Raw genomic sequence first — 16,984 nt, 5'->3', positions numbered from 1 at the left:
CAGAATTTTGGGTGAACTAACCCTTTAAGAAACCACTACAGAAGTGGTATTTTGTACTCATATTAAAGACCAACAATTAATTTTCATTTCCTAACTAATGAGTTTAGCATGTAAAATGACTTTGAAAATGCATGAGATTTTTCATATGATATCATTAGAGCAAACAGACCTCAAAACATATTTACAGCTAATGTTAATACCACATGAGGATATTTTGCTAAGGAAAGATGGCTTGTTCTTGTTTTCTTCTCACCATTCACATCTTTAAGGCACTTGTTTGCACAGACGTTCCTTATGGACTCCTCTAGGGTACCATAGTCAATTGGCTCTTCACGGATCTTGGGAAAGAGGTCGGACACAATGCCATTGAAGAGCTTGAGGTCATCCTGAAGAAACTTTGGTACATTGACATCCCTGATGGCACGCAGACATATCAGCTCCTGCATAAATCATGCAATCGGTTTAGCCGCAGACAGTTTTTGACATCATGATGCTTCAATAAAGGATCAAACCGCAGAAAAAAAGTTCAACAACTTTTAAAGGAATACTCCCAACACACCTCATTCATGTCAGGATTTTCCCTCTTCAAGTTTCCAGCTGCAGAGATCACAGTTTTCACAGCTCTCATCCCAAAATCATAATGATCCTAATAAACATGCAACAAAGTGAATTTCAAGAAAATAATGCCTTTTTTTAAAATTTTTACAGTTACTGTTAGAATCATCCAAAAGTTATAGTACCAACAGAATTACTGCAAAACTGGTAAAACCCATCACATAAAAGTCAGACCTGTGAGCTTAGCTGTTCTGAGGACAATTTGAAGGTGCTAGTGATTTTTTTGGACAAGACTTTGGCATCGCTGAAACCGAATGAGTATAGAGAGATCTCTGCTATCATGGCGTAATCAGGGATCATCATAGCCACGGGACGGAAGAGGGCCTGAGGAACACATACGATATAGTGTCAATCAGTTTTTTTGTGTATGCTGAAATATGTGTCTTTTATTTTGAAGGTTTAGATTGTTGTTGGCGAGCTCTGTACCTTTAAATTATCCGGTAGCTCAGTACGACCAGCATAACCAGGGTTCATAGTAATGAAGACAGCACAGGATGGAACAAGATTGATTTCCATGCCTTCAAATACAAATGTCTTGACCTGAAGACAAAAAAAAAAATTCCACACCTTTTGACCAATGAATTTTCACGGCTTTTCTAGTCGTTTGTGAATACTGGATAAGGATTTTTAAAAATATTTTACTAAAGACTACGCTCATGATTTATAAGACTTATGTTCCAATATACATGCCTTCTGTCCCTAACATGCGTATATGACAGTGCTTTGATAGTAGATCTAGGCTGTTTGCTCTCGTGTGTGCTTTTACTCACTCTTTGCTGCTGGGCTTTTTGGATGGTTGTGATCTGTTGAGCCACAACTGATAAAACCTCCACGTCAATTCGATTGAATTCATCAAAGCAGGCCCAGGCCCCTGAACTAGCCAAACCTTTGAGGAACTTGCCCATGGCTATGAAGTCCAGCTGATCAGAGCAGTTAAAAACTACAGTCTGGATGGCCAGAGCTTTGCCCAGGTCTTTAGTGGTCTCCGTCTTTCCAGTACCTGCAGGGCCCGCCGGGGCGCCTCCAAACTTTAAGTGAAGTGCACCAGTCAGGGTGAGATAGCATCTGTGTGGTAGACAGTATATATCATTTATTTCTAACAAATAAGGTATCCTTTAAAAGACTTTCTTTTGAAAAACATATATAAATGAAGTTCAATTTTCTAAATGTCACCTGTCTGTCAGTGGCGTGATAACGAGTCGTCCTGAGTTACCAAGGTATTCATAACCATACAAGAACTCAGCATTCACTGCTCTGATGTACAGGTCATCACGCCAGTAATATCTACGAACACACAAACATATGTCTAAACTCAAATGTCTATAAGCTAATACTTTAATTCAGCTAGGATGCATTAAGTTAATGTTACAGAATATTTCTGTTTAAAATTATGGTTGTCATGGTTGTATGTTTCCCCTAGCATTCTGAGTGCTGTTGAGCGGATTCTTAAACAACTCTGATTGGCCATTGTGTTCACGCACTCAACAGATATGTCTGAGATTTGCTACAATGATCAACGCTTTAAAAACAGGTTGTAAAGAGACATCTTTGATGCTCTTCACTAAGCGCTTACACAGATATTCACGGGAGCACGTGAAATCTGGCATCTCTCTGCCTATCAGCAGATATATTAGTGATCCATTGATAGATGCCTGCTTTCAAACGCTACCATTACAACATGTTTTTGAAGTGCTGATCATTGTAGCCAATCACAGACATATCTGTTGAGCACGTAAACACAATGGCCAATCAGAAGTGTTTAAGAATCTGCTTAACAGCGCTCAAAATGGTAGGGGGGAATGCTGGTATCGTCACATTTTTAAAATTTCAGTACCGACTTGGTACCGAAGTTGATACTTTGACAACTCTGATGAAAAGAAAGTTCAGAAGAAAATCATGTATTTTAAACAAAGAATTCTGAAAAAAATAAATGATCCTTAATCCTAACCTCAGTTGGCTGATCCACTCAAAGTCATTGACACTGGATACCTCCTCCTCAACAAGCTTAGCAGCCACATCTTTAGCATGCACTTCAATCACAATGAGTGCCGAGAGTATCGCTCTCTGCATCTTTGACAGGCGACCCCGCACCAACCGAACCAAATCTCCCAACTGTTTTTGTATATACAAAAAATTTTATTTAGATCCAATGTTTCCTTAATGGAACCTAAAAAATACAGTGTACAGGGAAATCACCAGGAATGTTTAATTGTTTGCATTGATGTAATCAATCTGTACCTGCGTCTGTAGCTGTGGATAAAGCCGATCTGCCAGGTCTCCCTTATCCAGAGACTCTGACACCTCTTGGGTCCAAAATGTTTGACACCCAGCGATCACCACCTGACCGGGCCAGGACAACACCCACTCTGTGCGAGGATGCTGCAGAAAGACGAACAAAGAGATCTGACTCTTTATATCAGAACAATTAAAACCACCATTGACAAAATTAGCTACTTTATCAAATAGTATTTAGAACAACAAAATTGAGTGCACTGTGGATGTATAGAGTGATTTATACATATTAAGGGTGGCATTCATAAAAAAATAAAGAACACAACAACTACACTAACCTCAACATAGGCTTTCAGCGAGCGACTGATGTTGTCTCTTACACTGGCCTTCATGGAGTTCTCAACTTCCCGCAACCAATGCTCCACATTCCCAGAAGGAGACACAGGAACAGACAAATGGACTTCTTCTCCCTCAGCAGAGTACATGTGTGTGATCTGCAGATCTGACTGGAACTTGAGCTGCATATAGTACAACAGATTTCATAATCTATATAATTCATAATAATAACTGAATAATTAAATTACTACATAAACCAAAATGATAGTGATATTTTCTGCCATGCTGATTAATTGAATTTCTAATATTGTAAACATATTAAATCTGATCTGTTTTATGCAAAAGAGGATTCACCCGGGCGACGTTCTCAAAGCATTTGCGGAGATGTGGCTGCACTGCTGTTGGATCTTTAGTTTGAGATAAAATCTCCAGCAACTCATCATCGGATAAAAAATAAAATCTAAAAACAGAAAATAAAGAGAGTTATTAAATAATTCCAAATACAATTATAGTCATCCTGCACAGATAAATTTAAATTGAAAGTGCTAAGAAATTAAATGCTATACTAAAATATGATATGTTAAACAGCAAATTATTGTTTAATGGAATTGCCATGGGCCTTTCCTAATGTTCTTCAACAAAACCATAAAAACTGATCATTTTAACCTAGGGAAGGCGCTTCGTTTGGTCTCCAGGTATTCACTCAGTCCTTTCTGCACGAGCTCCAGTAAATTGTTACAGTACTTGAGATTGGCCAATAGATTAGGTTCAGGACACACCTCAATCACCTGGACTCATAAAGACAACCACATTTCAATTTTTGAATGAACCACTGACAAATCTACTAGAGTATGATAAAATAATCTATGTTCACCTGACTGTTATCATGGGCAGCCTTCATGATCTTTCTCCAAGTGCGCTCCATGGTCAGGTACCTCTTCCCTTCCACAGGCAGCTGGCGGTTGATGTCATCAGAGCTGAAAATGGGTTCCATGTACAGCCATGACCGCTGACAGATAAGCCACTCTTCTAATACTTCCTACCAGCAGAGGGCCACAGAGATACAGTCTTTTGGGAAAAGTACTTAGTAAGACCCTTCAATAACATATCTTAAGGAAGAAATTAATTTAGTTATTGTTTTTGCAAAAACACCCACATGCAACTCAACAATATTTCACCTTGCAGGTTTCAAAATCATACCTACAGGATGACATTGGCTTACCTGTGTCATTTTCAATTTACTTTCCCATTTGCTGATTCTCTCCTCAAAGGGTTTTTTATACGGGGAGAAGGCCATGCTCTGGGTCATGACAATATGGTCATCTAAGAGCTGAGATGCTTCGTCTGGGCTGCTCAAAATGTAAGTGCCCGTCTCCTTATATGGCATCACCTCAAACCTCACTGTTGACCATTCCTTCTCCATCTTGTTCAGAGCCTAAAGCAGACGTATGAGAGTAAAAATACTATAATATAGAAATGTCCTGTTATACAATTAAGAAAAAATATCAACAAGATGAAAGTCCCTGTTATATATGTGAAAAGCCCCTGTGATATATTCCACTATTGTAAAATTGTATTTTTTTAAAAAAATAATTTATCATTTATCATAATTGTGTTGGAAAAGATGTAGGCATCTCAAAAAATAGGAATTTAGTGTCAGTCAGATTAGTTTAGACTAATTTTTACATATACTCTTTACATATACTTCTGTATTTGATGTTTATTTAAAGGTATTTAAAAGGTGTAATTAACAGCAATTATTGCTCAAATAAAGAATTTATTACTATGTGTTGGTTAAATTTAAAGGAGGTAAGATGAGCTTTTAATAAAACTGCTGTGCAAGCAGTATAAATGCAATTTCTAGTCCGGTTTACAATCGATGAATTTATCCTTTAAGTATTTGGTATAAATGGATAATGTGTTTTTATGTGCCTCAAAAAGGTAAAATGCACCTGAAAAACAACTCCAAGAGACAAATATTACACTGATACACTCACTTGCTCGATAGCATATTCTTTTCCAGCCTCCTGAGCTACTTGGCTGATTTCCTCCACATGCTTTTGCAGGCCCATCTCCAGACAACAGGAAAAGGTGAGGTTCGCATGAGATACCAAATTAATATTGATACGTTCAGAAAGAAGTTCCCAGTGGCGGTTCCGCATGCCAGGATTCCTCAGGCCCCGTATCAGAGGAATGGATGGACGGAACTCTTCAATCTTAGTCCGGATTTCAGATGCCACCGATTGACAGGCTGAATGGAGTCAAGCATAAAAAGATGTTTTTAACCAAATTATATGAATAGATGTGTGTAAATAAAAAAATGTCTAAAAACATAGAATTTCCATAAACTTTTGCATTTATGAGAATTTAGTCTTCACTTATCTCATTCTTGACCTGAGTTATGACAAAATAATGCTAAAAACATAAAATTTTTGTTTGTATCCTCTCAGCTCAGCTTTGTTTGTATCCTCCCAAACTTACTTCTTACTTACCAGGTAAGTCTTTAAACTGTTTAACACACTGGTGCATAGTCTTGTAAGCATCAGTGACATTACGCTCCAACTGTTCAGGGTTGATGGCTGACAGCGGGTCGTTGAGCCAGCTTTCATGCCAACGCAGCCAATCAGATGTCGTCTTCCACAGGTCATGAAATGGCTGAAACTCTCGGTTCAGTGTCTGTAACTCTGTGTACTAGACCACAATCATAAAATATAAACAAAATATTTTTCATTTCAAAAATGCAATTTATCATATAGGAAAAGTACGGTATAATTAATGTCACAAAATAAAATAATAAAAAATTAATCATTAGTCTCTAGAATAAAAAGGGAAACTTAGAGTTAACCTACATTAGAGACTGGTTTGCCAAAGAGTCGTTCACGGTTGTTGTAAATCTGTGCCATTTCCTGACATTCTTTCAGCTGCTTGCCCACTCTCCGCACCTCATTTGCCACCTCGTGTGCACGCCCCAGGTTTGTGTAACCAGAGAATCCAGCAACCACCGTCTGAAAATTAACAGAGGTGACTTAATTTCAATGCCCAGAGTGACCATTTATTTAATAAATTCAACAACAAAACATCATGTCACATCCCTGGACTTTATGATATGATTTAATTCAATAACTGATTAACATATTTTGCTAAGTAAAACAGGAAGTAAGTCCCTACTGATAATGCATTTAAAAATGATCAGTGAGACCTGCAGGAAGCTCAACTGTTCCAGGAGGTTGTTTTGGTCAATGTCCAGGATCTTAAGGAAGTGTTCTTCATCCTCAATGTGTTGGGCTTTCACTGTTTCCATCTGGTTTAGGATCTTACAGGGCCAGGCCATTGCTGTCCATCTACACAACATTTAGTATTTAAGAGCTCGGCTACACAAATGACTGGGTTAAAACAGTATTTCATTCAAAGGCGAGGCAATGATAGACTCACTTCTCATTGAAATCCTCATCAGAGAGACTGTAGAAGAATTCATCCAATAGATCACAATCAGACATAGCTTTGGATAAAAGCTCCTGCAGGAGACCATTAGCAGGGAAAGACAGAGAAAAGTCATTCAGAAACTGCAATAACCACAACAATGCAATAAGACTTTTTAAAATGTCATCTAAATTAGGCAGACATGGCCAATGGGTAGTACATGTGCTCTGATATGCCACATGGTAATGCCATTTTCTGTCCTTCCCAATTAAAGACAAAAAAAAAAAAATATTTTACATTTTCTGAAGAGTTGGAGTTCAAACTGCCAGGGTATTGCTATGCATTTGCTGAGAAGTTCTTATTGATTTTTAGCACATATCTAAGTCATTGCTTGGATGTTCTGGGTGGTTGCTAAGGTGTTGCTAGGGAGTTCTTAGTTCTTAGTTTTTAGGAGATTGATCACTATTATATTCTGGTCTCTAGAAGCGACTTGATGCTGCATTCACACGGAGTGCTGGCGTTAACGCTTCTCATTTACTTTGAATGGGTGACGTCATGTGCTGCCAAACTGAATTGTGGGTTCCATCACGTCGCTTCACTGGCGTTGCAAGCGGCAGAAGTTGAGGATTTCTCAACATTTCAAGCGCCAACACAGGCATCAGCCAATCAGATTGCTTTATGCAAACACCCTAGAGCAGTCGCTAGCCAATTACGTTCGTGCACCATGGGAAAGTAATGTGATTGGCTGTTGTCACTATAACGGTCACATCAACACAAGCTTCAGTCATGTCCTCCGTCAAGCGTTGACACCCCGTGTGAATGCAGCGTGAGTACTTCACTAAAAGTGTATGGGATTTTTTTTTTTTCGCCCATTTTATTGAGCTATCATAAATAATATTATTTAGTTTAGACTTTGATTAGGTTGTAAGTGACAATCTAATATGATACATGTTATGTTGTGCAATGATAAACCAGTGACTGTACCTCATGCACTTTGAGTTGCTCAGGGACTAGTTTCATCCATTCTCTCTGCTCTATGAGCTCCTCAATGCAGCTGGGCTTCTCAAACAGCTTTTTGCTGATGGCTTTACACTCCTTGCATGCCTGAAACACATGCACAATATTATATATCAGCGTTTTATTCAGACTTGATTAAAAATGCTTCTAGTCCAAATGAACACTGACTCACATCCTGCATCTGTTGATGTAACCTCAGGGCAAGTCTGTCCAGCAATGCTTTGGCGAGGGCTTTACGTTTCTTTACCAGAGTTTGCCGAATGGCCTCTATGCTGACCGCAAAGGGTCCAATGATGATGGCAGAGGGGATGGATTGATCTAAAAGTCTCATTTCCCTCAGGTGCACCAGAACTTCCTGCTTCACCTCCTGAGGGGTCTGGTTCTCCTGACTGTGCAACCTTAAGGACACAAAAATATAAGCAGAAGGACAATCCTTGGTGTGTATGGTATTACAGTTTACAGCATATGTACATATGTACATTCTTCACAATCACCAGTATGTAGAAAACAAGCAAACAATATTAGAGATTTACTCTAAAAAAGTGTTGATATCAGAGTTGTAGAGCTCCAGGTGGCATTCATATTCACGGGCATAGGCTCTAAGAGGTATAATGGCCTGTTTCAGGGCCACACTGATGCTCTCCCTGAGATTCTTGACTTTAGGTTCCCACAAGCCCACTGACCATAACACATCTCCAACAATGAACATGTTCTTCAATACAAACTGAGAGAATGGGAAAGAAAAAAACAGAACAAAAGCTTCAAATATATAATTTTAATAATATAAGTATAGTAATTTTTATTAAAAACAAGAAAATAAAGTAATTTTGTTAAACACAACCTCTTTATGTTCTAATATATGGTCATTTATTCAGAGAAAGTTCTTCATAAAAGTTATTTATGTGTCAGAAATCAGATATGGGAACCTTGTCTACTTGAGGTACGTTGTGTGTGGACAGGATTCCTTTATCAAACAGGTTGATAACGGAGGTCTCAAAGCTCTCTAGAGGAGTGCTGTAATGAACCCCTGTCTGGTTGAGCACCAAATCCACTGAGAAGAGAGGTTTCTTTTTTGGCCTGCATAAAATCATGGAATGTGGATATGTTATATACAATATAAAAACAGTGCCACTCATATTGTATCATTTAGATCAGTGTTGTCTTTTTGAATCCAAGGCCCCCTTTGTAAGATTATATGTACTGTACTGTAACTCTTTATCTTAAGTGTGTGTGTGTGTGTGTGTGTGTGTGTGTGTGTGTGTTTTTTTATATATATATATATATATATATATATATATATATATATATATATATATATTAACTTTAGTTAGTGTGTAATGTTGCTGTTTGAGCATAAACAACATCTACAAAGTTACGATGCTGAAAGTTCAAAGCAAAGGGAGAAATTTACTTTTACAGAAATTGTTTTTTAAGGACAACAAACAGGTAGGGACTACAACAAGCTTCTTCCCGGGTTGGTGACATCACAAACCTCAAAATTTGGTGAGCGTGAGGGGTGAGGCCATGTTAAAAGTTGTAACTTCTTTCTGAGTCTCTCCATCAGTGACCGACTACAGTTTGAACAATGTAAGACTGAACACTGTTACTGACAATCATCATTTTGACTGCGTGAGATTCTCCAGCTTTGTTGTTTATAAGCAACAAGCTGTTTAAGCTTCACACTCTACTGGAAAGGGGGCCAGGAGCAGCAGGTCATTTCCATTTAAAGGGACACACACAAAAACGGCAAGTTTTTGCTCACACCCAAATAGGGGCAAATTTGACATGCTTTAAAGGTACCCTCAAATTAAAAATTGAATTTATCTTGGCATAGTTAAACAACAAGAGTTCAGTACATGGAAATTACATACAGTGAGTCTCAACGTCTGGATGTGCACAGCTGAATCATCAGACTAGGTAAGCAAGCAAGGACAACAGCAAAAAATGGCAGATGGAGCAATAATAACTGACATGATCCATGATATCATGATATTTTTAGTGATATTTGTAAATTGTCTTTCTAAATGTTTCGTTAGCATGTTGCTAATTTACTGTTAAATGTGGTTAAAGTTACCATCGTTTCTTACTGTATTCACTGAGACAAGACTGTCGTTATTTTCATTTTTTAAATACTTGCAGTCTGTATAATTCATAAACACAACTTAATTCTTTATAAATCTCTCCAACAGTGTGTAATGTTAGCTTTAGCCATGGAGCACTATCAAACTCGTTCAGAATCAAATGTAAACATCCAAATAAATACTATACTTACGCGATTAGACATGCTGCATGACGAACACTTTGTAAAGAACAATTTTGAGGGTTATATTAGCTGTGTGAACTTTGTTTATGCTGTTAAAGGCAAGCGCGAGCTCCGTGGGCGGGGAGCGTGAGCATTTAAAGGGGCCGCAGCCTAAATCGGCTCATATTTAATGATGCCCCAAAATAGGCAGTTAAACAAATTATTTAAAAAAAAATCTATGGGGTATTTTGAGTTGAAACTTCATAGACACATTCAGGGGACACCTTAGACTTATATTACATCTTTTAAAAAGACGTTCTACGGCACCTTTAATAAATAATCTGTGGGGTATTTTGAGTTGAAACCTCACAGACATAATTTAGGGACACCAAAAACTATAGGTCCCCTTTAATATAAATAAATTTAAATATTGTTATGACTTATTGGGGGCCACTGGAAGTTTGCAGAGACTTCCTAGTGGATCCTGGTTGATAACCACTGTTTTAGATTTTCCATATACAAAAGAAATTTAATATAAAGCTATATCAAACATAATCATATAAACATATTTAACAAATAGTAACCAGGATAATGAGAAATCACATACTTGTATGGGCTGCTTATGAGATCAGTGCCCCAGGTCAGATCTTTGGGGCAGTGTAGGACACTGTTGCAAGCATCGAGTATTAACTTAGCCAAGCTGGCCAGGGAGTCCTGCACCAGGAACCTGAGTGAGTCATGCTGAATGCTGCGAATCAGCGCCATTAGGCGACGCAGTTTGGACATGCGGTAAACATCCCAGCGGGAAATAGCGAGAATGTACCAATCACGTTTCTCATCTCGCAGACTAGACGTAATCGCATTACATATAGCCGCCAGCCATGACTCTTTTAGAAACAAATGGACCTGTAGGAAGACAGAAAGAGTTTGATGACATAGAGGCACATTTGTATGTGTATATGTGTGCAGGTGGCAGTTCGTTTTACCTGTGCATGCTTTTGAGACTGTGCCGACTCAAACTCCTCCAAGCGAAGTGACTTTGTGAAGCTGCCATGAAACAGGCTCATTTCTGCAACCCTGTTGCACTCTTCTCTCACTTTGGACAGCACAGCAATCACCTCAGGCTTAGTGAGCAGAGTATTAAAGACAAAAGCTGCACGGTTCTTCTCAAAAGGATAGTCAGGGACTGACACAAAGCCTAGGAGGAGGGGAGACGGCAAGTTGTAGGTGGGCATCAACAACAACAAATCAACAACATTAAATCTCAGACAGTCTGAAAGTAGTCTCTTGTCTCTTTTGATGTACATCTCTCTACCTCTCTCGGGAACTCTCTCAGGTTCTTTTTGAGGAAGTGTGATATAGGAAAACTCTTCTGGATTGTCCTGTACCACCTTATCAAAGACCATCTGGTTCATAGTGCGACTGTACTCCAGATGAATCTCATTCTTCAGCCGCTCCTCACAATCCTGTAGACTGTACAGACAAATGTGTTTTTGTCAAACAAACACTATTTGTGACAATTATGTGCAGCAGACATCAGTAACTGTTTATGTAATTATATGGTGTGTGTGTTCTGGAACTGTACATCTGGTGTTAATGAAAGGTGCAGATGTTTTTTATAGGAAAGTCTTAATGTTTTATTCTTAATGATCATACTTGGGTACAATGGAATTCATATGCATACAGTATTTAGTAGGGCTGGGCGATGTATCGAATGCTTTTGTCACGCGCATTTCTTCAGTAAAGCCGGTTCCCTGATTACCGCTAAATCGCCATCACCTGCTTTCAAATGAAGCGGCATTTAATAAACAGAACCGTAGTTCACTGATAAGACACGCAATATCGCGTTCAATATCGATATGTATCGCCGTCGATATTGAGCGCGATATTGCGTGTCTTATCAGTGAACTACGGTTCTGTCTATTAAATGCTGCTTCATTTGAAAGCAGGTGATGCCGATTTAGCGGTAATCAGGGAACCGGCTTTACTGAAGAAATGCGCGTGACAAAAGCATTCGATACATCGCCCAGCCCTAGTATTTAGCTTTTTTTACATTACTGTACACCAGTACCAGAGATTTCTTTTAAAGAGGTAATAACATAGTATCTCCAGACCCACTATATCCATATTTTATATAAAACCCATAACTACTCTAGCACAAAATCAAAAAATCTAACAAAATACACTACTATTTAAAAGTTTGATATCTGTAATTTTTTTGTTTTTTGAAAGATGTTTCTTATGCTCACAAAGGCTGCATTTATTTGAACCAACATAGAATAAAAACAGTAATATTAATATACTTTAAAATATAATTTATTTCTGATGACAAAGCCAAATTTTCAGCAGCCATTACTCAAGTTTTCAGTGTCACATGGTCCTTCAGAAATCATTTTAATGTGCTGATTTGATAACATTTCTTACTATTATCAATGTTGAAAACAGTTGTGCTGCTTAATATTTTTGTGAAAGTCGTAAACTGTACATTTTTTTAGGATTCTTTGATAAATGGAAAGTTAAAAAGAAAAGCATTTATTTAAAATAGATTTTGTTGAAAAAATGTCTAAATTTAAAAAATCTTTACTGTCACCTTTGACCAATTTAATATATCCCTGCTGTAGAAAAATTATCCCCCCAAAAAAATTTACTGACCCCAACTTTTGTTAATATTTTCATTCTCACCGTTCAAGATGGAGGCCTGGTGTGGAGAGTGCATATTTTCTGATACGTTCTAAACTGGTGGGGTTGAGAGTAGGGGTGCCACTCCAGACTGGCATACAGTCAATGGAAAGATGGTACAAGAGTAAGGCCTCTGTCTTCTGTCTCAAGTTCTGTGCAAACTGGATTCTCTGGGCAAAGACTCGTGGGTCCTCCGCACAAAACTGCAGCCTGGTCCTGGGAACCCAATACTGCCCTTCTTGCAGTGACAAAACCCCTGGAAATGAAAGAAAGTGTGGAATAAAAACAATGGTTAAACAGTTGAACATGAAACCAAAACATTTTGTGACTTGCAGTTGATGTCTCTTAGATTTGATGCTATTTATATGATAAAAAAGTGTCAAAGTAAAAAAAAAAGTAAAAAATATGTCAGCATAGGAAAAAAGTGTTTGTCAAACTGTTTCATGAGGTTTTTTAAAGTAAGCAAGCTTTACAAATGGCTTTTGCACATGCCTTCACTCTGTCCTCCATTCAAAATAGGTTTTCCCTTGGAATCACGAACCCATCCATTACAGTCCGCTTTATGCACCAAGTACTGCTTCTTCTCCTGGCTGTATTGTAGAACACCAACCGACTGCCAAGAATACTCCAAAGCCGGGCTCTTTGGATCCACTACACGTCAAACACATGAGGAACAGACATTTGATTTTTCCCTTATGTGTCCATATTGCTCCCACTGGATGGGCTATAATATGAATTTATTTTCAGGAGGAACAACAAGACAAATGATGGGATCCATTCGAGTACAATATGTCAGGTATTTTCAGAGGGTTTAGACAGCACCGTACCACGTGGGATGCTTTTTTTTGTTGGCAACAGGGCTTTGGCAGGAACAGGCTTGCGGTTGCTGGAGCCCTGCTCATAACCTAAAGCCAGCCATTCCACTGGAGAACGGCAGTCAAACTCCTCATTGTCGAATATCTGGTGTTACACAGAAATGTAATAAACATGTAGCCAATTACTAGCCATGAGCAAATTTTGACATTAAAAATTCACTTCAAGAATACTTCATAAAATCAATATACAAGCAACATGCATGACCTCCAGAGACAGGTAGTTTGAAACAGGCTGGGAGGGGTTTTCTGTCTCTGCACTCGTCTGGTTTCTGGGCATCAGCTGGTTGGAGTCAATGCCTAGCTCAGTCAAAAGCTTACTGATATCTAACTTCTGATATTCCCTCTTACGTCTGAGAATTAAAACAGACATCATCATTAGTGAATACTACATGTAAAATCTAGAAAAGTGCCATGTATAAATAAAATAAAAATAAATAAATAACAAAATGCAGATGAGCCTTTTTTTAAATAGATGAACATCTACTCTAACTCTTTTCAATCAACAAATACCAAATTGGCATACAAGCAAACAAAACTATCCTTAAAATTAAATTCTGAAATATATTATTATGAATTATATTAATATAATTAATTATATTAATATAATACATTTTAAAAAATAATAATATATATTATGAAGATTTTTAATGTTTTTGAAAAAAGTAAAACAGTAATATTGTTAAATATCATTACAACTTAAAAGAATTGTTTTCTGCTTTAATATATGTGATGCAAAGCTGAATTTTCAGCATCATTACTCCAGTCTTCAGTGTCACATGATCCCTCAGAAATCATTCTAATATGCTGATTGGCTGCTCAAGAAACATTTATTATTATTATCAATGCACAGATGTGCTGCTTAATATTTGTGTGGAAACCATGATACACAGGATTCTTTAATGAAGAGAAGTTCAAAACAACAGCATATATTTGAAATAGAAATCTTTGTAATATTATAAATTATTTTACTGTCACTTTTGATCAATTTAATACATCCTTGCTGAATAATCTCAACAACCAATGATTTATAACTTTTGTTACCCTTTTCGAAAGTGGCTATTTTTCTTAACCTTGCATAATTTGATACAAGGTTTTTAAGAGGATAAAGCATGTCAAGCATCCTGTCCATGCTGGCATTTAGTTTAGCTTCTACCAAAAACAGACCTGCGCCTTTTTGATTGTGACCCACCAGTTGAGAACCACCGGTGATGTTTGTCTGAACTGCTCACCTCTCAATCTCGATCTTGCGGGGCACATGTCCTGGCGAGCAAGAATAAGGTAGCTGAACTTTAGGAGTGTAACTTTCAGAATGAAAGTCCGTCTCATGCTGGAGTTGTGTTGATGGTTCATGCCTGTCCTTCTCCAGAACACAGAGCAGGTCAGGAAGTGTTTTCAACATAACTACTACACTCAAAAACAAAGAAAATACAATCAGTACAGTTAGTCTTAGCATTTGTGTTTTGACTTGATTATGGGTTGATTTCTTACTTTTGTGGGAGTTGGATTCGTATCCTGCCCGGCACAGTAAACTCTGTTGGGTCACTGGACCTTGTGTATAAGTCTAAAAACAACAGCATGAGTTTTGGTGATCATCTTTTACAAAACACGAAAGGTATATTTTTATGTTTACATATATGTGTATGAGTAGGACCCATTTCTGTGTTGTGAAAAACGCAGGCAGAAGAATGGAATTCAGTGAAAAAAAACTGAATATTGTTATATAAAAAACACACAACACACAAACTGAATTTGGGAAAAAATAAAATGGAATTTAGGAAAAATATCAGACATAACTGATTAGACATGTTTTTTGATTATTAAAATTTAATTAAACAATTCAAATGGAATCCAGAAAAAAGAAAACAGAAAAAAGTTTTGGAAATACAAACCAGAGGACACTGTACAAATTGTGAATAAAAACAGAATGCAATGATGTGGAAGTTTCAAATTTCAATATTTTATTCAGAATACAACATAGATGACAAATCAAATGTTTAAACTGAGAAAATGTATCATTTTAAGGGAAAAATAAGTTGATTTTAAATTTCATGGCATCAACACATCTCAAAAAAGTTGGGACAAGGCCAGATTTACCACTGTGTGGCATCCCCTCTTCTTTTTATAACAGTCTGCAAACGTTTGGGGACTGAGGAGACAAGTTGCTCAAGTTTAGGAATAGGAATGTTGTCCCATTCTTGTCTAATACAGGCTTCTAGTTGCTCAACTGTCTTAGGTCTTCTTTGTCAGATATTCCTCTTTATGATGCGCCAAATGTTTTCTATGGGTGAAAGATCTGCACTGCAGGCTGGTAATTTCAGTACCCAGATCCTTCTACACAGCCATGATGTTGTAATTGATGCAGTATGTGGTCTGGCATTGTCATGTTGGAAAATGCAAGTGAATGGCACGGTGGATTGTGTTCACCAACAATGTTTTCTGGAAGTATTCCTGATCCCATGTTGTGATTTCCATTACAGTAGCATTCCTGTACGTGATGCAGTGCCGTCTAAGGGCCCGAAGATCACGTGCATCCAGTATGGTTTTCCGGCCTTGACCCTTACGCACAGAGATTGTTCCAGATTCTCTGAATCTTTGGATGATATTATGCACTGTAGATGATGATAACTTCAAACTCTTTGCAATTTTTTTTTGAGAAACTCCTTTCTGATATTGCTCCACTATTTTTCGCCGCAGCATTGGGGGAATTGGTGATCCTCTACCCATCTTGACTTCTGAGAGACACTGCCATTCTGAGAGGCTCTTTTTATACCCAATTATGTTGCCAATTGACCTAATAAGTTGCAAATTGGTCCTCCAGCTGTTCCTTATATGTACATTTAACTTTTCCGGCCTCTTATTGCTACCTGTCCCAACTTTTTTGGAATGTGTAGCTCTCATGAAATCCAAAATGAGCCAATATTTGGCATGACATTTCAAAATGTCTCACTTTCAACATTTGATATGTTATCTATATTCTATTGTCAATAAAATATAAGTTTATGAGATTTGTAAATTATTGCATTACTTTTTTATTCACAATTTGTACAGTGTCACAACTTTTTTGGAATCGGGTTTGTAATAAAATTAAATATAAAAATAAAACATAGTTCACTGATTTCCTTAGGAAATACATGACAGAAAGAAGCAGTGAAAGAAGAGAAAAGAGTGTTTTACCTGTTGCAGACTTTTGCCTGATTTAATAATGAGATCAGAGTAGATGCCCCTCAGAGGGGACAGGTTGCCCCTGTGACCCTCTCTAGGCTTGTTTGGAGGGTGAGGGCGAAACAATCCAGATCCGTAAGGTTGGTTTTCACTTTGCGTCTGTTTTTTCTCCATAATCTCTTATCCAAACCGTCTGGGGGAAAAATGTAATTACAAAAGCAGAATGTATATAGAAGTACTGTTACAAAATATCAGCACTGTATCTCAGTAAAATATATCAAAAGCGAGGAGTACGGTCGAGTTAAATACCTCATTCAAACAAAAATCCGTTAAAAGCACAATTTTAAATCTACCTCACTTCAAATCACAGCAGCTGACAGGCATCGCGGGAAAATATAAGGTACAA

The 16,984-nt window shown here is 37.6% G+C and overlaps 1 protein-coding gene across 1 annotated transcript in view; it reads right to left on the bottom strand.

Moving 5' to 3' along the window:
• dnah1 (dynein, axonemal, heavy chain 1) overlaps positions 1 to 16,752 on the bottom strand; it is a 44,104-nt gene extending 27,352 nt beyond the window's left edge. The window contains exons 1-32 of the mRNA XM_067387182.1: positions 16,591 to 16,752; positions 14,905 to 14,977; positions 14,646 to 14,817; positions 13,622 to 13,766; positions 13,369 to 13,501; positions 13,034 to 13,192; positions 12,545 to 12,797; positions 11,178 to 11,335; positions 10,849 to 11,060; positions 10,470 to 10,768; positions 8,547 to 8,697; positions 8,154 to 8,344; positions 7,793 to 8,018; positions 7,588 to 7,707; positions 6,616 to 6,698; positions 6,383 to 6,524; positions 6,033 to 6,188; positions 5,676 to 5,874; positions 5,181 to 5,434; positions 4,406 to 4,618; positions 4,058 to 4,222; positions 3,850 to 3,971; positions 3,538 to 3,643; positions 3,186 to 3,365; positions 2,854 to 2,994; positions 2,564 to 2,727; positions 1,789 to 1,899; positions 1,386 to 1,680; positions 1,042 to 1,155; positions 790 to 939; positions 560 to 646; positions 254 to 440 (exon numbers count right to left, since the gene is read on the bottom strand). Of these exons, the coding sequence (XP_067243283.1) occupies positions 254 to 440; positions 560 to 646; positions 790 to 939; positions 1,042 to 1,155; positions 1,386 to 1,680; positions 1,789 to 1,899; positions 2,564 to 2,727; positions 2,854 to 2,994; positions 3,186 to 3,365; positions 3,538 to 3,643; positions 3,850 to 3,971; positions 4,058 to 4,222; positions 4,406 to 4,618; positions 5,181 to 5,434; positions 5,676 to 5,874; positions 6,033 to 6,188; positions 6,383 to 6,524; positions 6,616 to 6,698; positions 7,588 to 7,707; positions 7,793 to 8,018; positions 8,154 to 8,344; positions 8,547 to 8,697; positions 10,470 to 10,768; positions 10,849 to 11,060; positions 11,178 to 11,335; positions 12,545 to 12,797; positions 13,034 to 13,192; positions 13,369 to 13,501; positions 13,622 to 13,766; positions 14,646 to 14,817; positions 14,905 to 14,977; positions 16,591 to 16,752 (5,323 nt within the window). The remainder of the gene's footprint in view (positions 1 to 253; positions 441 to 559; positions 647 to 789; positions 940 to 1,041; positions 1,156 to 1,385; positions 1,681 to 1,788; positions 1,900 to 2,563; positions 2,728 to 2,853; positions 2,995 to 3,185; positions 3,366 to 3,537; positions 3,644 to 3,849; positions 3,972 to 4,057; positions 4,223 to 4,405; positions 4,619 to 5,180; positions 5,435 to 5,675; positions 5,875 to 6,032; positions 6,189 to 6,382; positions 6,525 to 6,615; positions 6,699 to 7,587; positions 7,708 to 7,792; positions 8,019 to 8,153; positions 8,345 to 8,546; positions 8,698 to 10,469; positions 10,769 to 10,848; positions 11,061 to 11,177; positions 11,336 to 12,544; positions 12,798 to 13,033; positions 13,193 to 13,368; positions 13,502 to 13,621; positions 13,767 to 14,645; positions 14,818 to 14,904; positions 14,978 to 16,590) is intronic.
• Positions 16,753 to 16,984: the final 232 nt, after the last annotated feature.

This window comes from Chanodichthys erythropterus, chromosome 6, assembly GCF_024489055.1.
Source record: "Chanodichthys erythropterus isolate Z2021 chromosome 6, ASM2448905v1, whole genome shotgun sequence".
In the NCBI taxonomy this organism is placed as follows: domain Eukaryota; kingdom Metazoa; phylum Chordata; class Actinopteri; order Cypriniformes; family Xenocyprididae; genus Chanodichthys; species Chanodichthys erythropterus.
This window is presented reverse-complemented; position numbering and strand designations above follow the sequence as displayed.